Raw genomic sequence first — 24,810 nt, 5'->3', positions numbered from 1 at the left:
AGGGCTTGCATATAGTACTCAATAAATACTTACATACTGAATGAAAATAATTATCACAGTCAACCAGAGTCTAGGCAGGGGCCATTACTACCTCTTTGTATACCAGAAGGGAGCACACAGACAACTCCTGATTGACAGCGTGCTCTAAAAACAACCCCCCCCCCAAACCTAGAGATCTTTTGGCTTTTAACATTACACTAAACAAAATAATATAAAACAAACTTAGCTAAGTCAATTAGATCTATCAGGCAGGCTACCAGATGGAGAGATGCCACATATCACTGCTTTACGGAGAGGATCCCAAAGCAGCATGTAACTCAGATTACCAGGGAAGGCAATAGCTTTTGAACATATTACATAAGTACTTCCTCTGAACTGTGTGATATGAAATGGTACTTGAACAGAAAGTTTCCATGGGTGAAGAGAGAAAAACTCCAGGAAACAATGGATTCTACCACTCTCCCTCCATGTAAACACTTTCTTACCAAATTGTACTTCAGAAAGAGAATAACCAAGCCAAAACTGTTTAAAACGCCAACAAAAGTAAAGTGATAGGCAATGTTTTAGAAGAAATACAAGTTTTGGTCAGATGGGTTTTAAAATCAGCTTGAGTGCCTAATTTCCAAATAGTCTTGGAGATTAGGGAAGAAATGATATAGGCCACTCTAGCTACCTGATTTTCAACAAGGATTCTCCCTTTTTCTTCCTTGGCATTTTAAAAAATGTTGGCATTTCTTCTTCTCCCCCCCCCCCCTTTTTTTGGTATTATATGGAAGTCTAGAATAGCAAATGGACAAATTTTTCAGCCAGAACATCTGGTCAAATCTTGGCTCCACCACATATTACATACATGATTTTAGGTAATTATTTAAAAATCTCCATGTCTTAGTTTCCATTTCTAAAAAACAGAGATAATAATAATAACGTCCTAATTAGAGTTGGGGTGAAGACTGTATATCATGTATGTACAGCACTTAAGAAAGTCCTAGTATATAGCACCTCTATTAAATGTTATCTATCTTTGGGGTTTACTGTTATGGCTCAGTGGCAATGAACCCGACTAGTATCCATGAGGATGTGGGTTCGAGCCCTGGCCTTGCTCAGTGGGTTAAGGATCCAGTGGTGCTGTGAGCTGTGGTGTAGGTCGCAGATGTGGCTCGGATCCTGAGTTGCTGTGGCTGTGGTGTAGGTTGGCAGCTGAAGCTCAGATTCAACCCCTAGCCTGAGAACTTTCATATGCCACATGTGTGTCCCTAAAAAGCAAAATAAATAAATAAATAAATAAATATTATCTATCTTTGGTAACCTTCAGTGTATATATACGTGCTGCAGAATATGTGTGTGTGTACATATATATATGGTATATGACTGTACCTGCAGCATATGGAAGTTCTCAGGCTAGGGATCAAATTGGAGCTGCAGCTGCCAGCTATGCCATAGCCACAGCAACACAGGATCTGAGCTGCATCTGCAACCTACACCGCAGATTGAGGTAATGCCGGATCCTTAACCCACTGAGCAAGGCCAGGGATTGAACCTGCATCCTCACAGACACTATGTCGGGTTTTTATCCCACGGAGCCGCAATGGGAACTCCCAAGTAATGGATTTTTCATTTGCAAAATATTGTATATGGACTAGCCCAATGCCCATAAATGGCAAATAACCAAGTAAACTATAATCTTTTTCTCTCTGTATAAAGACATAGTGCAGATGGTGTTGGTGGGTGAGAAGTGTCCATGCTTAGGTTTCAGATCTCAAGGTCCTTGAAATGATATGCAAAATGACAGTACTAGGTATGAATGTGTATTTTTCTGGGGAGGGAAACCATGGCTTTCAACAGTCTAGCCAAGGTGACGCATAAGATCATGGATCAAGAATCACTGCTCATGCATCCCATTTTAAAAGGTAAGGCCACATTACATAGAAGCGTGTGGAGAGCAAGCTTGGATACTTTTCTTTGTTGAATGTCATTCCCAAATACGCTCTTTTTCTGTGTGCTGACTGCCTCAATATCCTTATATTACAAGGTAGTGTAAATGCCCTTTGCAGTAAAATCACTGGGACAGCTACATCAATTAGAACGTTATTAAGCTTCCCTCCTTAGTGCTATTTTTGACCTATAGTTCCCATTTCAGATCCCCTTCAGTGTAGGAGAACAGACACATGTTCTCATGTGAGATGAATATGGACTGGCAAATGAGTATTTTGTTTCTATGAACAATAGAAACACAGAACCTTATAAATGCCTTTTTCCACCTGGTCCCAAGGGCACTAAGCCTGGACTATCTCCACACTTAACTGCTAAGAATTCCAGAAAAACAATTCTTGAGGTGGTCAAGTCACACAGACTTTTAGAGCAAGTGCAAATAAATACAAAATAAGACTTTAATTCTGTTCTAATACAGAGAAGCAATTTTCCTTTGTCACTGATTAATTACCCTTCTGCCTTCTTTGGACAGATGGGAAATCACTTCACTTTGATTCTTTAGTAATGTTATTTTCTTCTGCCAATGAATTTCAAGTAATTCTTATCCCAGTTACAGTATAAAAAAGTAACCAAAATAACTGTTGTTTAAGTGCTAGTTGCACTCAACACAGTCTGAAAACAGGACAATAAGAAAGCAGCCTACGGTGCCCCATCCATACTTGTACCTGTGAAGCGGTCAGGCTGGGAGAGGATGCAGCTGGGGTGTGGTGGTGGTGGAACTGCTGTTGCTGCTGTAGCTGCTGTAGTGGTTGCTGCTGTGCTGTTTGTAGCTTGTTTTCAGATTGTGGCAATGGCTGTATTTGGAACTTGTCTGGTTGTTCTTGCTTTACTATCAGGTTCTTCCGTAGCTGTTCAACTACTCTTTTCTACCAAATAAGGACAAAACAGAATAAAATCTATCAGAATATTGGTCTATCAGCTGTGTAGAAAGAGGAGGCACTCCTGTGCCTCTGACATCTCTTCTGTAATGAGCTTAGTCCAAAACTTCTTACCTTTAAAATTTATAGATGAGACAACCGAGGAGAAACCCACTGGCATAAGAAATGTTTTATATATAAAGGGAAACCGAGGCTCACAGATGAGAAGAAAAACTAATGGAGCTCACACAGCAGAGGTGGGACTCCCTCTTACTAGTGGAGTGTGCCGGGTGGGAGGGACAGTACAGCCAAGCAGAGTAGTAAAGGCATGACCGTGGAGACATACTTCCTCAATTCAAATTTTAGTTCTGTTCCTTATCAGCTACATGATCTTGATCAAGTCACTTATCCTACCTGTGCCTCAATTTCCTGTTCTGTAAAGTGAGGTGATTAATAACATCCTCGGGCTTCTTAGGAGTACCAAACTGCCTCCGGGAAAGGACTTGGAACCATGATTGGCATATTGTTAGTCTTTTTTTTTTCCTTTGCGTCCGATTACGTAGATACCACTCATACTAATTTTTGTTAATCAAATAGATACCATGTCTCTATCCCAGTTTCAACCATTAAACAGACTTTTAAACAAGGAAATTGTAATCCCAGCACTATGCAATATACACAACAAACATTCTAAATTACTGAAACATGTAACTCATGAGCAGACTGCTTTTCTGGGAAAGGATCTGGAGAGACACATAAATTTGTTTAGGCAGAGTAGGGTTTTAGCTACATGAGATGAATGAATATTTTAACTTAAGATTAAAAAAACCCTTCAGTCCTTGTTCAAATCCAAGAAAACGGTATGTTTAGAAACCTTCATTACTATAATAATACACCTCAACAAAATGTAAGTTCCATCAGGGTGTGGACCTATTTTGCTCACAACTAAATTCTGCACCTAGAACTCTGCAGCTAAGAAAATGTCCTCGTTCTCTTCACTTGATGTGTAAACTGATGGAACCAAAGAAAGGCAAACGGCTCAGAGAAAACATAATAACCATTTGCGGCCAGACCTGGGTTCTGATTCTCCTGCTCTAACGGCTGCAGGAAAGTATAAGCAGCACTCTTCTGCATTTTCAAGTGAGTTCGCCGGCTAAGGTTTGTTATTTCCGACAAAATACATTGCTATTTTCTTCTCTCTCTCTCTCTTTTTTTTTTTTTTTTTTTTTTTTTTTTTTTTTTTTTGCTGTTTTAGGGCTGCACCTGTGGCACATGGAGGTTCCCAGGCTAGGGGTTGAATCAGAGCTGTAGCCACCAGCCTACATCACAGCCATAGCCACAGCAACGTTGGATCCGAGCCACGCCTGTGACCTACAGCACAGCTCACAGCAACACCAGATCCTTAACCCAATAAGTGAGGCCAGGGATCGAATCCACAACCTTACGGATCCTAGTCGAGTTCGTTAACCACGGAGCCTGAAGGGAACTCCCTACGTCGCTATTTTTATAATACAGATTTTAAACAGAGAAGTAAATGCAGACCTTTAAATAAAGGGTCAAATGAATCCATGAGGGGCAGGTTGATTCTTGCTTATGATTCTAACTACATTACGCATACTCTCTAAAGAACCCAAACCTGGAGTTCCTGTCGTGGCGCAGTGGTTAACGAATCTGACTAGGAACCATGAGGTTGCAGGTTCGGTCCCTGCCCTTGCTCAGTGGGTTAACGATCCGGCGTTGCTGTGAGCTCTGGTGTAGGTTGCAGACACGGCTCGGATCCCATGTTGCTGTGGCTCTGGCGTGGGCCAGTGGCTACAGCTCTGATTAGACCCCTAGCCTGGGAACCTCCATGTGCCGCGGGAGCAGCCCAAGAAATTGCAAAAAGACAAAAAAAAATTAAAAAAAAAATAAATAAAGAACCCAAACATACAGCTTACTTGTTTAAAATATTTGAACATTAAGATATTTAGAAAACGGATTTTTAAAAATTTTAAATCAATATAAAATACATTTCTGAGAAAATTTTTAATATTTTTATTACCGATTCTTTTTAGGTAATAAAAATATTATACAAAGGCCAATTTGGCAGTGGGGGGGAGTCTGCTATATTTTATACTCTGCTAGCACTGCCTCTTTGAGCAGTTAAATACTAAAAAGAAAAAAGGCAGCGTCCAAAGTCTTTCCAGAAACCATCTGTAGAATACTAAAAATGCAAATTAATAAAAATATCAAATTCTTATACAATTAACTTTTCAAATCTTCAAAATCCTATTTCCCAAGAATAAAAGGCAGAGTAATTGAATGGATACACTTTAGGAGAAGGAGAAGTAAAAGCAGTGGTGCTGTGGATAATTCTGAGTATCACATATGTAGACTGTATTGCTTGGTGACTGCCAGAACATTTAGATATTTAACAACTAAATAAGCATCTAGAGTTGTTTTCAGTCCCCCTCCGCAATATATTAATCAGCATTAATCAAACATTAACAAACTAGCTAAAGTTTAGGTAGCATCAGCAAAGAGACTGAGACCCTTTACCAGAACGAAAACAAAACCCCCAGCTCAAATCAGGGGGAGGAGAGAAACCTAGAGGAAATAATACAAACACAAATGTGACATCTGCCAAAAAATAAACTTTGAACAAAAACAGCACAGGAAACTAAATAATTACTACACCAGGCACAAAAGGAAAGGGTGTGTTTCTCCTCTACAGCCATCCTAAGGAAATGCAGTGAGTTCTCCTACTTACTGCCTAACCCGGTGAACCCCACTCTCAGAGTTTTGTACAACAGAGGGAACAGTAGGGGAAAGAACTAGACAGGGTCGCAGGCTAGAGAACTCTGCAGCCAGACGGCTAGAGCAAGGTGACGACCAATCAGAACCAGAATCAGGAAAGGGGGAGCCAGTGAGTCACACTGCAGTCACAACTGTTCTTCCCCCAGGGCCTGAAACAAAGGGGGGAAGGGAGATGGGATCAAAATACTTGCAAACTTACATTAGTCCTTGAGAAGAGGGGAAAAAAAAAGAAAAAGAGAGAACTGTGCAGATTGGATACGGGTCAGATCACAGGAGCTGGGTAATGTTTTCTTTGAAAGAAGGCACTGGCCTATTTCAGAGAGCAGCTCAGAAATGCGTTGCCCCGGCAGTCCTTGCTGTGTTCACCAGATTAGAATACCAAGCATAGAGTTCTGCATATCGATGAAATTCTTTTTAGGAAATCAAGGTCCAGGGGAAGCACTGATACTTTCTGCCAATTAAATATCTGTCCGCTGCGTTTTGAAAACCAATAATCTGAAGTGAGGTGAGCTCTGCCGGGGAGGTGCTCCGCAGTATTGAGGCCCTGCATCCTCTTTGAAGGTACTGGCTAATAAAGGAGAGTTGCCCTGTGCAGAAGCTGGCTTTTCTAGATTGCACAATCCAGTCTTGTTCTGGTTCAGCCTTGCAACTCTGGCAAATACAACAGTCACATTCACTCTAGCAGGACCCGGATCTGGGTCAGTACCAGTTCTGGGTGGCAGTGAGAGAATACAGCTATAATATTCCACAAATCCTAGCTTGGGGTATCATGCTAATTTCCTGAGTAGCCCCTCATCACCACAGGAAGTGAGCCTATACTTTTACTATCATGTGCTAAACAAAGAAATCATGACTTCTGCTGGTCATTGACGAAGGTTTATAGGCATAAACAATTTGATATTTTCAATGTTACTCGCATATAAAGGAGACCTTTAAACATGGCTAATTATCTTAGAACATTATCCTGAAGCTTTGAGAAAAGGCTAAGCTCACAAACTGGCCATGTGTCACTCACTAACAAGTTGATGAGGGCTAAAAAGAGGTGGGGGGAAGCAAAAGAAATGAAATAGGAAAAGCCGGAAAGAATGATGGCAGAAAAGAGGGAGGAGAAGTTAACCATTTATTATCTTCTCTCCTTAATACTTTTGCTATAAACAATAGGCCAATGTGCCAGGCATCTTCCGGAACGGCTAGTCCCGCCCCCTTCAACTCATCTGTCAAGAACCGCTCCATAAACCCAGCATGTGATTCCAGGCCTTCGAGTCCCCTGACATTCTCATCACTAAATTTCATCAGCGCTTGTTCACACAGGAGGGTTCACAGAGCCGCTGACGCTTGAAGTCACAGTTTCTGAGACAGGTAGTCACTGTGATCAATATTGTGACACTCAGCGATACTATCAACGTGTTCACACGACAGCCAGACACATCCCAAAGAAAAACACATAAGTTTATAGGTCCGATTCAACAGAAGATGGGGTTCATTCTCCTGCTAAAGTCAATCACTCCAAGTACCATGGCCCTGGTCAACACAGAAGGTAGATGGCGAGATGGAAGGACAGCCCCCACCCCCACCCAATCCCTCCAATGGAGCCACCGGTTTCTTTCCATCAAATCCTCACATGAATCGCAGACAACATCTCTCAAAAGCAACTCCAGGCACAAGGCCCTGCCCTTCACAACTGGATGCTGATGCTTCAGGGTGCTGTTTGCCACACAGTCACTAAGCCTGCTTGTATTCCACTCGGCATTATCTGTTCTTGTATCAATTATGAGAGGGCCACATCCACTCAGACATCTTCTTACATAGCACTGCCTTACAAATTCAGCCTTTCTTCCCCTATGATGAACCACACCATCTGAAAATGTTTCCCCCTTCACACCACAAACTGATAGTCTTGTGACTTTTCACAAATCCACAAAGTCAAGTGCAAATCTTACCCATCTTCATACCTAAAATGCAGTGACAAATCTTTCTAGGTCTTCAGACTTGCCAACTGCCCAAATGAAACCAAGGATATTAAACTTTTTTTGTGTGCAGAAAAACTAACATGGAGAAATTTACATTGTTAATGAAGTCAATCTACTCAAAGAGGAGGGGGAAAAAATTTCTACTGCCCAACTGAAAGTCAAGCAACTGCACTTATAAGTAACACCAACATTCATCAACACTGAAGATGCAGGAAGAGACAGGACAATAGTCTTCAGAATGCCACCACATAATTATCCTCCAGATGAGGGTCTATTACTTGCCTAACATTTGTGACAAAACTACAAATCCAGAGTAAGAGGTGTGTGCTGTTTAAAGGAAACAGAAAATTAGGAGTTCCCCATTGCGGCTCAGTGACTAAAGAAACCAACTAGTATTCATGAAGACTTAGGTTCAGTCCCTGGCCTCGCTCCGTGCATTAAGGATCTGGTGTTGCCATGAGCTGTGGTATACGTTGCAGACGTGGCTCAGATCCTGCGTTGCTGTGGCATAGGCCAGCAGCTGCAGCTTCGATTCGACCCCTAGCCTGGGACCCTCCACGTGCCATGGTTAAGGACCTAAAAAGATAATAATAATAATAACAATAACAATAATAAATAAATAAAGGAAAATTAAGTTATGATTCCACCATTTCATGAATAAAACCACAGGGAAAGGAAGCAATAAACTCAAAACAAACTCCTTCTCAATGCAGTAAGTGAATTTCAATGGGAGGACAGGTACTCGTTATTAGAGGGAATGTTCTAGGGAGACACAGGAGGAGGCATGTTAGCAGCAGCATCTCTAAAAATATACTTAGCTAAGAATAATTACGTTTCACTCATTTTGTAAGGCACTAAAAGTTTTCCCCCAGACTGATATTCAGTTTTGGGCTGGAATCAGACAAATAGCTTCTAACCTTTTAAAACTTTTTTTAAAAAAGGTATATATTTTTGAAAAACACCACCTGTTTGACAGATCAGTAGCTGAACCTCATCTTATACAGTGAGCTGTATATGTTGTCTACTAAAGAGGATTTGTTTGGTCTTAGAGTTGGAACGTAAGGTATTTTACAGTTCTGCAAGGTGTCGGGGAATTTGTACAGTGCAATTTAGATGAATTAACAAACAGCAGAAGTTGGAATTAGAGTTTTTTTCTGCTAAAGTTCAAATTTCTCTACATGGATGCTTAACAGATGGTGGAGAAGGCATATGTCACGATACTGATTAGACTTTGGCTTTTTTAATTAAAAAATATTCTTTGGGGTTAACTTTTCCCTCAAAATGCACATACACACTCTAATATTTACATCAATAGGTTTTACATCCCATCTCCACAGGAGATTAGACCTTTTACTCATATCCATGGGATTTATATTCCATTTTCATTGGGGATTAGACTCTATTTGGTAGCCTGATTGAAATGCAGTCTACTTTTTTTCTTATTTTGTTCATTCATGCTCTAATAGATAAACTCAAACCAACCTTCCTCCAAATCCTTATGCGTAACTATAAAAGACTCCTAGGACTGCTAGAGTCAAACTCTGTCTAAACCTAGGGACCCTTCTAAGGACATGGGGACTGCCTTTAATTTGCATCAAAGGACAAAGTGCATAGCCCTTTACTCAAGAGAGATTCAGTCCTTGGAGAACTACAGTGTTTCAAAATGTAACAAACCCAGATGCCAGGGCAAAACAGTAGCAACACAGACAGACTAAAAAGAGCACATGTGTGTTGGGAATGGTAGTTGCACTATATCTCTCCATAATGTAGGAAGCCAAAATCAGAACCCAGTTAGCTTGCGTTTAAGTTCTCTGTTTCTTCAAAGTCCTAAGCTATACTGTTTGCTTCAAAAAATGCTGAGGATCAAATGAATTAATGGTGGGGAGTGGGGAGTGCTTAGGAAACTGTTGAGGGCAACGTGAAAATCAGAGATGATAACAAATGAATAGCATACTTTTTCTAGTGCGAATTTTTAGCTCAGAGCAACAGTTAATTAAATGTGACTTTTATTTCCAATGTCAATTATCTTTTAGTCACTTTATTTTTAACATCGAGTCATTTTGTTTGTTCAAGCTATGTTACTTTTTTAAAAAATGAGAATCACCAAAAAAAAAAAAAAAAAAAAAAAAAGTACAGGCTTAAGAAAGAAAATGCTACCTGTTGCCTTTTTATCTCAGAAACCAAGCACATTTGGGAATATTTCCCTGTGTAGAAATCTAGATACGGTTCTGATTTCTTACACCTCTATTGGCAGTTCAGGGCCATATTCTGAATGCATAAAATAGATGTCCAATTTAAATGTAGCCTGACCCAGCAAAGACCCTAGATACAGTAATGAGAACAGCAGAAAAAAACACAAGAACCATTTATAATCCGCACAATTTAGCAGCCTGCTAATATAAAAAAGTGCCTGTATCATTGTGTTTGTACCACAGTGAGATAGGACACAGAGGCTATTAATTTGTAAATTGAGCTCCAGTTCAGTAAAATGCATGGCCCTTCGTAACTATCTGTTACAGACCTGCACACACCACCAGCTTGTCATTCATCATTCCAGGGCTCTACCCCACAACGTAAAAGGCAGCACTGCCTTGTTAATGTCAGAGCTGTCCCACACACTATAGAAATTCTCTCACTGCTCTGCCCTGAAGCCGCTATGGTTTTCCTCACAAAAGGAATATGATTGGAAATGGCTGCACAGTAGCTGTCCCTGACAAGTTGGATATGAAAATACAATTTAAGCACAATAATGGTCCTAAAATGGGGAGAGGGAACAGGCAGAACAAAACCAAACCCCTCTATTATTTTACGGAACACTGCTCAGATAAACAGATTGTTTTGCCTACTCCAAGCTCTGGGTACAATTTGAGATAATGTAGGTAGCACTCTTTTCACAGAAACCTAAGACAGAAAGAGATTCCGGGAGAGGTAAATACAATAGATGATCCAACCAAATTCTACGCAGAATACATGCACTAAATCATGGATCAATCACTTCCAAAGGCAAGGATATCTTTTAACAATCCTTGACTCCGTGGTTTTTTCTTAAGAGAAAGAAACAGACAACAGTATTAGAACAATATACTGTGTCAGGTAGGATATATCAGGTAGAAAATATTTTTGATGTGATGTAATGTTTTCCTTACATTAAAAAAAAAGTCTTACACATCATAAAACACTGATATTCTGAATGAAGCATTTTAACAAAATTACAACCTGAACAACACTCTTGATGCTTTCTTGAAAACAATTTTTATCATCTATTGTACTAGCATAAACACATAGATTAAAAGATTCCAAAGCCACTGAATCTTTTTTTTTTTTTTTTTTCTTTTTTTCGCTGTACCTGCAGCATATGGAAGTTCCTGGACCAGGGATTGAATCCGAGCCAGAGCTGGGACCTACGCCACAGCTGCAGCAACGCCAGATCCTTGACTCACTGCACTCAGCTGGGGATTGAACTCATGCCTCCACAGAGACAAGCCGGATCATTAATCTACTGCGCCACAGCAGGAACTCCCTGAATGAGTATCTCTTGATTTAACACAGTGTTCACTATTTCAGTTGTTTAATACCAAGTATTTGCTACAATCACTTAAAGAAAAAAATGAACAGTGTTATAACTTTGCTTTCTGACAAGATCCCACATAAAACAACAAAGAAGAACTAAGCAATTCCATCACCTACGAAGGCTGCCAAGATGAGGGACAGTTAACTTCAACGGACTGGATCTTCCAAGACACGTGACAAAAGATGATTTGTACAACTTCGAATTTAGTCTGAGTTTTCTACACCCAAAATAGAAGAAACCCAAACTCATCTCTCAGAATTTCAGAGCAGGTTTGATTTTACCTGCTAAAAAAGAGAAAGAGAAGAGTTCTCTTGTGGCACAGTGGGTTAAGGATCCAGCCTTGTCACTGCAGTGGCTTCAGTCACTGCTGTGGCGTGGATTTGATTTCTGGCCCAGGCATTTTCACATGCTGTGGCTTCAGCCAAAAAATAAAATAAAATGAAAACAAATAGGAATGCCTCAAACTTGGGGGAGACTTAACTCCTTCAAGTAAAGATTTAACCCTTTTAAATCCTTGGGGGAGGGGGATACAATAATTCAGGAAAAAACATGAACAAAGTATTTGGCTAAAGTACTTAATTTTTATTAAATCTTAAGTGTGAAGAAAAATATTTTTCATGGGCTAGGAAAATTATTAAAAGCGATCTACAAAATCTCTAAACATTTGTCTTCACACACACACACACACACACACACACACACACACACACACTGCATGCACATACTCTTTTAGAGAAGATGCAACGGCCACAGTCAAAAAACTATTTGCTATTTTTATCTCCCTTTAATGTACTTTTTTTTTTTTTTTTTTTTAAGCTTTTTAAGGCCACACCTGCAGCATGTAGAAGTTCCCAGGCTAGGGGTCAAATAAGAGCTGTAGCTGCTGGCCTATACCACAGCCATTGCAACGCAGGATCCAACCCATGTCTGCAATCTCATGACAACACCGGATCCTTAACTCACTGAGCAACACCAGGGATCAAACCCATATCCTCATGGATACTAGTCGGATTCATAACCTGCAGAGCCACAATAGGAACTCCCTACATTTAATGCATTTTCTAGCAGTAAAGGTGCACTCACTCTACTGTTCTCCAGTTTCCACACCCGATAAAATTACTAAGGTGCAGGGCGCAAAGAGAAGAGGACACTGTGCAGAATACAAGATAGGTCTCTTGGTTTTGTTTTTTAAAAAAGACTTGATTTTTAAAAACTGTAGTCTGCTTTTTATTTTTAAAAAATGTTATTAAAGTGCAGTTATATACAATATTATATGTTACAAGCGTACAATTTTTAAAGGCTATACTCCATTTTTAATTTTATAAAATATTTGCTATATTCCTCATGTTGTACAATATACCATTATAGCTTATTTTATACCTAATAGTTCGTACCTCTTAATTCCCACCCCTATATTACTCCTCCCCTCTCCCCACTGGAAACAGTGTCCACTGACAGATGAATGGATAGAGAAAATGTGGAATATATGCATAAACACACACACACACACACAATGGAATATTACTCTCAGCTATTAAAAAAATGAAATAATGCTATTTGCAGCAACATGGATGGACCCAGAGATTATCAATGAGATGAAGTCAGAAAGACAAAGACAAATACCATATGATATCACTTATATGTGGAATCTAAAATATGACAGAAATCAACATATTTATGAAACAAAAATAGACTCACAGATATAGAGAACAGACTTGTGGTTGCCAAGAGGGAGGAGGGTGGGGAAGGGAAGGATTGGGAATTTGAGACTAGCAGAGGCAAACTACTATATACAGGATGGAGAAACAACAAGGCCTACTGTACAGCACAGGGAACTATATTCCATAACCTACGATAAACCATAATAGAAAAGGATATGAAAAAAATAGGGAGTTCCCATTGTGGATCAGTGGGTTAAGAACCTGACATAGCATTTGTGAGGATGCGGATTCGATCCTTGGCCTCACGCAGTAGGTTAAAGACTCAGCACTGCTGCAAGCTGTGGAGTAGGTTGCAGATGCAGCTGCAGCTCCTATTCGACCCCTAGACTGGGAACTTTCATATGCCCCAAAGTGTGGCCATAAAAAGAAAAAAAAGGAGTGTGAGTGTGTGTGTGTGCGTATGTAACTGAATCGCTTTGCTGTATAGCAATTAACACAACATTGTAAATCAACTATACTTCAATAAAGTTAAAAAAAATTTCTTTTGCCTTTTCCAGAATGTCATATGTTGGAATCATACAGTAGGTGGGCTTTTCAAATTGGCTTCTTTCACTTAGTAATACACATTAGTTCTTTCATGTCTTTCATGGCTTGATAGCTCATTCTTTTTATCCTTGAATATATCACAGCAGATACAGTGATACTGATTTTTAGATACAGTCCAATGTGGCAGCTGGTGAGTTCTACAGCGATTACAGTAAAACAGCAATAATACCAAATAGGTAATACCTGCCAGGTAAAACACTAAAGCTCTGAGCATCTAAGTGATTTGACCCAGGTCTCAAGTTAGGGGCAGAGTCAGACTCAACAGTTCTAGTTCCTGATGTCGAATTTCTTACCTTTCCCCTCCCCTCCTTATTTTGCTTGGTAAGGACTTGAAGCCCTCACATCTATGTACTATTTAATATAGCAAGTCACAAAAGCACCTAGCCAAAAAAAACCTTTGAAAACATCTATATCCTCCATCCCATTCTGCTTTTAGGAAAAATACGTAAAGAGGCAGTACAATGCAGCAGAAATAACAAAAAAGGTCAAGAAATTGGGGTTCTTATCCCACATCTGTCACTAAGCTAGGTTTGTCACTTTGGGTAAGTAATCTACCTGATTCTGGTCTCAGCTTCTTGACTCGGTCTTCAACATTTTCTTGTTTAAAATTCTGTGAATGTCTAAACGGCAAGACTACAATCTCTTGATCTTCACTTTCCATCTCTATCAGTGTGGTTCACAGAAAACTAATAACACTCACAGTGACGATCTTCACACACTACAAAGACGCTAAATCATTAAAGAAGAGTTTCATTCAGAGATTAAAAATTCACAAGAACGGGGTCAGGCAGGTAACACACATGAATGAAGCAGGCCAGTTATGAGATAACAGGGGGCAATGCAGACGGAAGTCAACTGGAGAGGGAATGCCTTGTCTAAAGGCACTAACGTTAAGATTCACTTTTAACGTTATTGAAATATCTTTGTTACTTAGATTAAATCCATGGGACACCAGTGTTCAACCTCCAGACAGTACTTAACCTTCATGAAACTATAGTTAACCAGGAGAGGAGTTAGTCATTATTTAGGACATTTTCAATAATAAAAGGTGATTCAAAAGAATTTCAGATAACCAGAAAATCCAAATGGCTGGAGTGTGACTTTAGTGGGAGGCAGCACAGACGTGAAAGTGCTGAGTGATCAGTGGGTACTGAGAGTATGGTAAGAGAAAATGTAACAGAGACAGTCAACAATACACAAAATATGAAAGAGCAAAAACTTCAGTAACAATACGTTCTGCAGTTGTTCCAATTTTATCCAAATAGTTTAAAGTACCTTATGGACAATTTAATCTTCTCCCCATCATGTAACACCGCCTTAAGAATGAAGTGAAATCAGTTTTTCTACCACTGAACCATAGCTATCTCTAGGGCTGGATCGAGTAGCTGTTTAAATAGCCATGTTGGGAGTTCCCGTTGTGGCTTAGCGGTTAATGAATCTGACTAGCATCCATGAGGACACAGGTTTGATCCCTGGCCTCACTCAGTGGGTTAAGGATCCGGCGTTGCCATGAGCTGTGGTGCAGGTGGCAGATGCGGCTCAGATCTGGCATTGCTGTGGCTGTGGTGTAGGCCTGCAGCTGTAGCTCTGATTCAACCCCTAGCCTGGGAACCTCCATATGCTGTGGGTATGGCCCTAAAAAGACAAAAAAATAATAATAATAGTCACATTGTAAAGGTCAGAAAAATGAAAACCACCTTGTTGAAGCTGTTCAGGGAACTAATGTAATAAGCAAAGGATAATCATCAGATTGGGAACACAAGCAGAACACTAGGAATATCTTCTACTCTTAACTGGTTCTTGATTCCAAGTACTGCAATCTTAAAAATTATTTAATTTATACGATTAAGAAAAAAGGAATTGGAGTTCCCGTCGTGGCGCAGTGGTTAACGAATCCGACTAGGAACCATGAGGTTGCGGGTTCGATCCCTGCCCTTGCTCAGTGGGTTAACGATCCAGCGTTGCCGTAAGCTGAGGTGTAGGTCACAGACGCGGCTCGGATCCTGCGTTGCTGTGGCTCTGGCATAGGCTGGTGGCTACGGCTCCGATTGGACCCCTAGCCTGGGAACCTCCATATGCCGTGGGAGCGGCCCAAGAAATAGCAAAAAGACAAAAAAAAAAAAAAAGAAAAAAGGAATTTATGCTATAAACATTTGGGTTAATAATTTTCAAGCATCCTACTTTCTGAGTGAACTCTAAATGAAAAAATGAACAATCATTTCCCACAAATATATCCTTAATGGTGTATTTTTTTATGCTTACATAATCATGTGTTTATACCGAATTTTATTTATTTATTATTTATTTATTTATTTTTAATACTTAATGCAGCTTATTACATTTATAGGTGTACCACAATCATCATTTACAGCATTTTATACTTGTAACTTTTCACACCCTCTCATCAAATAAGATTGTCACAACTGTGCGGGGGTGAATTAGGTAATTGTCTTTGATTCAGACAGGGAAACTGAGGTGACTGATGACCCACCAAAAGGTACACAGTTACTTCACAGTAAAAAGGGCGCTAGAGTATGGACTCCTCTCCTCTGGAAAACTGGTCTGAATGAAACTCTGTTCACCGAATAAAGAGCTGGAACTCATTTGTCTGAGGCAGTACTTCTGGGGCTGACAGGAGCTTGGGTGGCGTCCAAGTGGACTGACTAAATGTGGAGTGTTCTGGCGTGGGGAGCTGGGCCAGGGAGCGCGAGGTCTTTTGCTGGACATCAGTCTCTAGATAGAGTAACCGCCAGGAAACAGACAGGCTGTGGGAAGCCGAGGAGGAATAACCTGCACCAGCGGCAGGGGCCAAGCAGGAGAGGAGCTGGAGGGTGCGGTCAAGGTGGGAAATGGGACAGCCAGGGGTGAGGTGTGGATGGCTCAAGTGATGGGTCTTGAGCAAATGCCACTGATAGTGACCATCGTAAGGCAAACTCCGTATAAGCTCTGAGCACTCCAAGGGCTGGGAATGTTCTTAAAGAGACTGTGCAGTGCTGGATAACTTGCTCCAAAATGCCAGAGAGACAGCACTTCTGTCATCAACGGTATTTTCTCTGGTAGCAGAGTAGGGCTACATGCTGGAGCCAACCCAACAAGAATGATATGCTTCCTCATCGACAGAGTATGACGGACAATTCTAAGATTCTGTTGCTAACCCTCCACTTCAAGCCAAAAACTTCAATTCTGGAACAATGACTTCAATTTAACAAATGTAATGGATGCTGGCAACATTTAGACTGGCAAAAATGTTGGGTTCTACTGGCTATTTAAGGGAGTAAATCACAGCAAACTTTATATACTAGCCACCAATATGAAGTTGGATTTAAAATTTTTATTCACTAACAGATTTATTCTACTGTCGTAAAAACTATACAGCTATTTTGCTTTTTAAATAGAGCACAAATGATCCAACCCATAGGCAAAAGGGCTGGGGAAGTGACATTATAAAGCACACAGAGAGGTTTTAAAATCAGCTTCCCTGCTTTCAGAGCCAATACTAGGAATCCTGCCGACCCTCCCCCACCTGCCACACAAGACCAAGGCTCAGTCAATAAGACTGCTGTGCAAGCGACAGAGCCATCACTTCTGCTTAGTCTCCACAGGCCTAATGTACGTGATGCTGAATTTACTCATCTCAGTAGGCAGCACAGCCTCACCAGACGTGGTGATGTTTCAGACTTGGTAAGAACAAGATGTCAGGGGGTTTGTTATTGCTGCATCATTCTGCAACACCTTATTTCAACTCTGAGCTGAGCTGGCAAAAGTACTCAATCAACCCGGTGCCATGATCCAGCTCCACTTATCCTTCAGATGTTCCCATAGCAGGACGAATTTGCAACATTTACAGGCAACGTGACACAGTAGTAATAGAGATTTGTCTAGTCATCACGCCCTGTGAATGCCTCCTTGGTCCTTCTCCGTCCTTGCACCTCTCAGTTGCAATTTTCCTTACTAAATATTTCCTGTGGTACCTTAGGATCTAACTCCATCTTGAGCCCTCAGATGTGTGTCATAATCTCTCTGCTCTACAGACATCCCGACATAGGGCTTCCTGCTTACAACCTACTCTGCTTAGATGCTGAGAATGAGAAGAGAAAGTTGTTTCCATTCCTTTTAAAAGAACCCAGCTGATTTAAGGATGGCTGGGAGGGCAAGTGTGATAGACCTGCTTGGAGAAAGCAAGGATATGTGTCGTCTGATGGATACAGTGAAATGGACCTGCTTGTGTGCAGGCTGTCAGCCTTGCCACTAATCAGAGGGGAGAAAGCATCTATAGGAAAAGAAAATGGGACAAATTGAGTGGAAAAGAAGAAGTGACACAAAAGTACAATGTTTAACAAGCAGCTTTTCTTGGCGGTTGAAGGTACTCCTTTCCTACCTGAGACTCCTTATAACAGGAAGGAATCATTCCTACACAGGGGTGCATACCTATGCTTCACAGGATGTTTGTTTGTGTGACAGTTATACTGTCATAATTTTAGATGGTTAAACCTCTGCTCCAGGGTTTATAAAAGATCAGAGCACTTGTCACTCTTGGTGCAGGTAGAGTGAGATAGAGTGGCTGAGCAGTTCATTTTTCTTTATAATTACACTCCATTAACCTTCCACATGAGAGCTCCCCTGTGCTTTCATACCAGCAGCACCAACTGGCTGCATTTGATAAGGCTCTACAGAGTCTGCAAGACCAGCACATGCAACAAAAGGAAGACTTTAATACTGCAGACTTAAGCGGAAGCTGAATGCAGTTCTGCAGCCCCTCTACTTATTGGCACACATTTTCAGCTCAATTATACATGTGTAGACAAAAACAAACCTAAAACGTAAAGCTTGGAAGCCAGCAAACAGATGATGGGAGCTTATTCAAACCAAAAGTGATTCAAAGTCTTCAGATAATTTTTACAATACAAAACACCCAAATTTATAACTATTTTTCTAACCTTTGATAATGTGGCATCCTATAAAAAATGTACTCAATATACTGAAGCTTACGGGATGACACAATTACACATTGGTGTCTACAAGCTGCACACTGTGAAAGTAATTTACTCAAGTGTTTCTCCTTACGTATCTCTCAGTAATAATAATAATAATAAAAAATTGGTTAAGAACTAGCCCTAAGAGTCTATCTCTATCCTTCCTGACAGTGGCCATATAAGTGACTTCCCTTTTCCCTTGTTTGAGACACAGAGAGACCTATCCCATTAATAATACATTCTCCCCCGGTTTTTAATGCAGTGCCTGGAACACTAATTTCCATATGTAAAAAGGTAGATTAGTACTTTTCCAACCCTCAGCAAAGACCAGGTGTTACATGCTTGAGCAGATAAAATGAAAACCAGTTTAAGTAGGTGCTGGCACAATTAATCTTGAGTAAGTTCCCAATTACTGAGGAAATAAAAGGTAGCCAAATTTATACCTCTGCCCTCACCAATAGCATCGCAGCCCTTACAACATCTCAGAATAAGGTTTCCACCATGGTAGCTTGTGTTTCTGGATACATCCCTAACTACAGTGACCCAAGAAGGTCAACAGGTGCCCTGACAACGCTACTCAGTACTAACTAGATTTCTTCGGCAAACGTATGCACTGAGGATGTTAGCCTTCATAAGTGCAATCTGATGATCAGAAAATTAAGCCACAGGAACTCAAAGGTACAGTATTTTCTTCATCAAATGTTATATTTAAAATACTTTCCTTGGAGTTCCTGTCATGGCTCAGTGGTAACAAACCCGACTAGTATCCATGAGGATGTGGGTTCGGCCCCTGGCCTCACTCAAGTGGGTTAAGAATCTGGCATTGCCATGAGCTGTGGTGCGTGATGTTGAAGATTTCACCCCAGGAGTTCCCATAGCCCTTAGCCTGTGAACTTCCATATGCCACAGGTTCGGCCCTAAAAAGCAAAAACAAAACAAAACAAAACAAAAAAACAAACAAAAAACTGCCCCCAAAACTCACAATTTTCCTAGAGATATAAACTACAGCAAAACCCTGTTTTTGAAAATTAGTGAGATACCTAGTACTTCTGAAATGATGGCAGAGAAATGATTGTTTGCATTTACATTTTGAAGACAGATGATTAGATGTGGGAATTCCACTACACCCCCCCTTTTTTTCTTTTTTAGGGGCCGCACCACGGCACATGTAACTGAAGCTGCCAGCCACAGCCACAGCCATGCTGCGTCTGCGACCTACACCACAGCTCACAGCAACACCAGATCCTTAACCCACTGAGAGAGGCCAGGGATAGAACCCGCAACCTCATGGTTCCTAGTAGGATCCGTTTCCACTGCGCCACGATGGAACTCCCACTCTTCTTTTCTATGCTTTACACATGAAACTGAAGGATTTTTTCCATTAAGATTTTTCTTGTGCTTAATACCATTACAACCTTCCTGTATATCTGTATACTTGCCGCCATGGTGTCTGTTTGAAAAAATGCTTTTCTTAACCCGAATATCAGATATGTGCCTGTAACTAAATACTTCATGATTCTTTTTTTTTTCCTCCCTGTTTAGGGCATATGGAAGTTCCCAGGCTAGGGGTCGAACTGGAGCTGCAGCTGCCAGCCTATGCCACAGCCATAGCAACATGGCTTCGAGCTGCATGTGTGACCTATGTATGCCACAGCTTGCGGGAACACCAGATCTTTAACCCAGTGAGTGAGGCTGGGGATCGAACCTGAATCCTCATGGTCACCATGTTTGGGTCTTAACCCACTGGGCTATAACCAGTTCATAATTCTTTAAAACCCAGTATCAAAATCATAATTTTAAGATTTTCTTGCTACATGTTACATACTAAAGCATTCAGCACAACAATATTGAATGACCACATGCCTAAGAATAAAGCCAGCCCATGCCTAAATGCTGGGTTTTCAATGTCCAGATCCAATGACAGTCAGATTTGTCTTTTGCCTAATGATGCATATTTTTCATTTTCTAATGAGTAGAATTTCTTTCACTGAGTACTTATTTTTCAGTTTTAAGAGTGGCAGACAAAATTCCACTCCCTATAATCATGTTAAAAGTCAGGCAAAAGCCAATCTACCTGCTCAAGAACTGTCGCTCTGACGCATTGTTTGGCCATCTGTTTATGTGTGCTGCTTGTCTCACGGTGCAAATCAACCTGCTGCTGACTAGACCTACTTCATGCTGCAAATTCATTCTGCAGTTTCCACCTCCCTCACCAGCAATAGGTCCTCTTATCGGAATCTAAAACTACCACTTCAATCAACTCAAGTCAAACCTTATTCTACTGCTCTTGTACAAAAAAATGATACACCACAGGCCCACATGCAAACAGGTCATCTCTGAACACTGGGCTCGTGAGGAAGGTGGCAGCACAGTTCTGCTCCTATCAAAACATTTTAGTACCATCAGCAGCAATCAGTCTGCTACCTAGAAATATACATGTACTACTGCGGAGAGAGGCTAAAAAGATTACTGAATGCCAGAGGACAAGAGCATGAACTACAAATACAAACCACTCTGTTCTTTTTTGTTTTAAAAATTGGTAACTTACTCAGAGATGGGTTTCTATCTGTGTGATTAGCACACAAATTTACAACAGCATTAGAAAAGGTTCTCAGAACATCTCCTGAATCATCTGTAACTATTAATTTGCTTGCTGTTTTGCATGCACTTTGCTAACTACTCTTTCATCTTAGATTTAAAAGGATGTTAGGGCCATCAAGAGGGTGGTGGGCAGAATAAGGTTTGAAAATAATATTTATTGAATGTACCTATAGAGTATGTAGTGTGGTAGTAGAGTCTGTGGTATAATATTAAAACGTTTATGTCTGTTAGTATTTGTTGTAGGTATCCGGGTGCTCCTATATTAGGGGCATATATACTGACGATTGTAATATCCTCTTCTTGAACGGATCCTTTAACCATTAGTGTCCTTCTTTGTCTTTCTTTATGGCCTTTGTTTTAAAGATTATTCTGTCTGATATGAGTATTGCAACTCCTGCTTTCCTGTCTTGTCCACTGGGATGAAATATCTTTTCCCATCCCCTCACTTTCAATCCATATGTGTCCTTTGCTCTAAGGTGAGCTTCCTGCATACAGCAGATTAGAATATACAAGCAACTTATACAACTCAACAGCAAAACAGCCAACAACCCAATTGAAAAATGGGCAAAATACTTGAATAAACATTTCTCCAAGGAAGACGTACAGATGGCCAACAAGCACATGAAAAAAATGCTCAACATTACTGATTATTAGAGAAATGCAAATCAAAACTACCATGAGATACCACCTCACACCAGGCAGAGTGGCCATCATTAATAAGTACACAAGTAACAAATGCTGGAGGGGGTGTGGAGAAAAGGGAACACTCCTGCACTGTTGGTGGGAATATAAGCTGGTACAACCACTATGGAGAACAGTATAGAGGTACCTAGAAATCTATACATAGAACTACCATATGACTCAGCAATCCCACTCTTGGGCATATATCAGGACAAAACTTTCCTTAAAAAAAACATATGCACCTGCATGTTCACTACAGTACTATTCACAATAGCCAAGACATGGAAACAATTTAAATGTCCATTGAGACAGATGATTGAATTAGGAAGATGTGATATATATACACAATGGAATACTACTCAGCCATAAAAAACAACAAAATCGTACCATTTGCAGCAACATGGATGGAACTAGAGACTCTCATACTGAGTGAAGTAAGTCAGAAAGAGAAAGACAAATACCATTTGATATCACTTATATCTGGAATCTAATATATGGCACAAATGAACCTTTCCACAGAAAAGAAAATCATGGACTTGGAGAACAGACTTGTGGTTGCCAAGGGGGAGGGGGAGGGAGTGCGGTGGATGTGGAGCTTGGGGTTAATAGATGCAAGCTATTGCCTTTGGAGTGGATTAGCAATGAGATCCTGCTGTGTAGCACTGGGAACTATGTCTAGTCACTTATGATGGAGCATGATAATGTGCGAAAATAGAATGTGCACATGTATGTGTGACGGGGTCACCATGCTGTACAGTAGAAAAAAAATTGTATTGGGGAAACAACAATTAAAAAAAATAAATAAAAATTTTAAAAAATTAAAATAAATAAATAAAAAGTTAATTATTGGAGTTCCCATCATAGCACAGCAGAACAAATCCAACTAGGAACCATGAGGTTTCGGGTTCAATACATGGTCTCGCTCAGTGGGTTAGGGATCCGGCATTGCCGTGGGCTGTGGTAGAGGTTGGGGACACGGCTTGGATCTGGTGTTTCCGTTGCTGTGTCTGTGGTGTAGGCCGGCAGCTGTCGCTCCGATTCGACCCCTAGCCTTTGAACCTCCATGTGCTGTGTGGGTGCAACCCTGAAAAGGAAAAAAAAGATAAATTCTTTAAGAAGTTTATATAAATATTTCAGGAAATAGAAGATATACATACAAAAGAACTATAACATTTCTTATAGATTAACAAGGAAAATTATCGGAAGATTTTAAAAAATATGTAAACAGAGCAGAGAGAAAGTGGAGCTAACAAACAGAAGACAAGGTCAAATCTGAGAGGGTACATTTTGAGCAATGATAAAGCCAAGTGAACTTTTTTGAGACAAAAACAAATATGGGTCATCAATAAATTTTTTTTTTAATTTGGAGAAATGGAGGAAGGCAAGTTTAGTTGCTAGTGACTGATTAGAAGTGCTTAGTAGATAAACAAATATGTATTCAATGAAAAGGCATGCATATACTTCCATTCTCAAATGTAAAGAACTTGAAAATACTGCTGAGAATAGAATGTAGAATTAATCTATATTGTTTCTTTTCTTTTGCGTTTTAGGGCCGCACCCATGACATATGGAAGTTCCCAGGCTAGGGGTCGAATCAGAGCTGTAGCTGCCAGCCTACACCACAGCCACAGAAATGTGGAATCCAAGCTGCATCTGCGACCTACATGGCAGCTCACGCCAATGCTGGATCCCCAACCCACTGAGAGAGGCCAGGGATAGAAGAACCCTCATCCTTATGGATACTAGTCAGAGTCATTTCTGCTGCACAATGAAACTCCTAGAATTAATTCATATTGTTTCCAATAAATACACTTGAAAATGCAAGTGTATTTTTATTTAAATTAAAAAAATTTTTTGGGAGTTCCCATCATGGTGCAGTGGAAACGAATCTGACTAGGAACCATGAAGTTGCGGGTTCGATCCATGGCCATGATCAGTAGGTTAAGGATCCGGTGTTGCCCTGAGCTGTGGTGTAGGTCGAAGACTCAGCTTGGATCTGGCATTGATGTGGCTCTGGCACAGGCCAGCAGCTAACAGCTCCAATTAGACCCCTAGCCTGGGAACCTCCATATGCTGTGGGTGCAGCCCTAGAAAAAAACAAAATGACAAAAATAAAATAAAATAAGATATACTTTAACAGTTCTCTTATGGCAATGGGTTAAGGACCTGGTGTTGTCACTGAAGCAGCCTGGGTCGCTGCTGTGGCAAGGGTTCAATCCCTGGTCCAGGAAGTTCCAAATATCATCTGTGTGTCTCAAAAAAAAAAAAAAAGCATTATTGATAACCAAAAAAAAAAAAAACCCACCATAATTTAGAAGGAGCTGAATAGTTGCCAAATTGGTGGTTAGAAGACACAGAACTATGTTGATAATGTATAGAAATATACCTAAAAACACATATTTGAAAGAACCAAATATTGTGTTGCTTATTAGTAACAAATAACCGGGGATGACAAAGCACAGAGATGAAAGGGACTGACACCTTCATGAGAATTTCTGTATCATGGTGGGTGAGAAATTCATCATGTTTCATTTTGTTCAAGGCCCTACTGTCTCCAGTATACACAAACATCTTAACTTTTCTCCTGAGGATGAGTCATAGCCGTGGTGAATAGAAATGCTTGTCCTATTCCTCTGCACTGAGGCAAAGTCACAATCTTCTGTAAGGCTGGCAGCAATGTGACTTTTCCTAAACAACTACCAACATCCGTAGTCATTTTTTTTTTAAACAGGCACAGATAACGAGATATAATGATCTAGGGAAGATTCTAAATTTTAAATTGACTAGAGAGTTGAGGCTAGTATGCTAACTCTCTCAACTGCTTAATACTTGCAAAACAAAAACAAAAAACAAACAGTACCAATCAAATTATAAGCGAAGACAGCACAATTTAAAGAAGAAAGCAATACATTTAACACGAAGAAACTGCTACATCATTTCCCAGGTAAGGCTATGAAAACAAGTTATTCACTTTTTTTTTTTGTGGCTTTTTAGGGCCGCACCTGCAGCATATGGAGGTTCCCAGGCTAGGGGTCAAATTGGAGCTATGGCTGCCGGCCACACTACAGCCACAACAACAAAGGATCCGAGCCTCATCTGCAACAT

General features: G+C 40.4%; 1 protein-coding gene across 50 annotated transcripts in view; it reads right to left on the bottom strand.

The window, feature by feature from the left end:
- The window catches only part of PHF21A (PHD finger protein 21A), a 200,824-nt gene that overhangs the window by 50,735 nt on the left and 125,279 nt on the right, over window positions 1-24,810 (bottom strand). For all 50 annotated transcript variants that reach the window (XR_014837024.1, XM_085011347.1, XM_085011363.1 and 47 more), the window contains one exon: window positions 2,655-2,855. Coding sequence is in view for 49 of the 50 variants with exons in the window: in XM_085011347.1 (XP_084867473.1) it covers window positions 2,655-2,855 (201 nt within the window). In the remaining variant the exon portion in view is untranslated. The remainder of the gene's footprint in view (window positions 1-2,654; window positions 2,856-24,810) is intronic.

Source organism: Sus scrofa, chromosome 2 (genome assembly GCF_054392235.1).
Source record: "Sus scrofa isolate SSC_HxYL_T2T_F1_AM1 chromosome 2, Sscrofa_HxYL_maternal_Yorkshire_Landrace_v2.0, whole genome shotgun sequence".
NCBI classification, from domain to species: Eukaryota; Metazoa; Chordata; class Mammalia; order Artiodactyla; family Suidae; genus Sus; species Sus scrofa.
The sequence above is the reverse complement of the archived record's forward strand: the minus strand, read 5'-3'. Positions and strand labels throughout refer to the sequence as shown.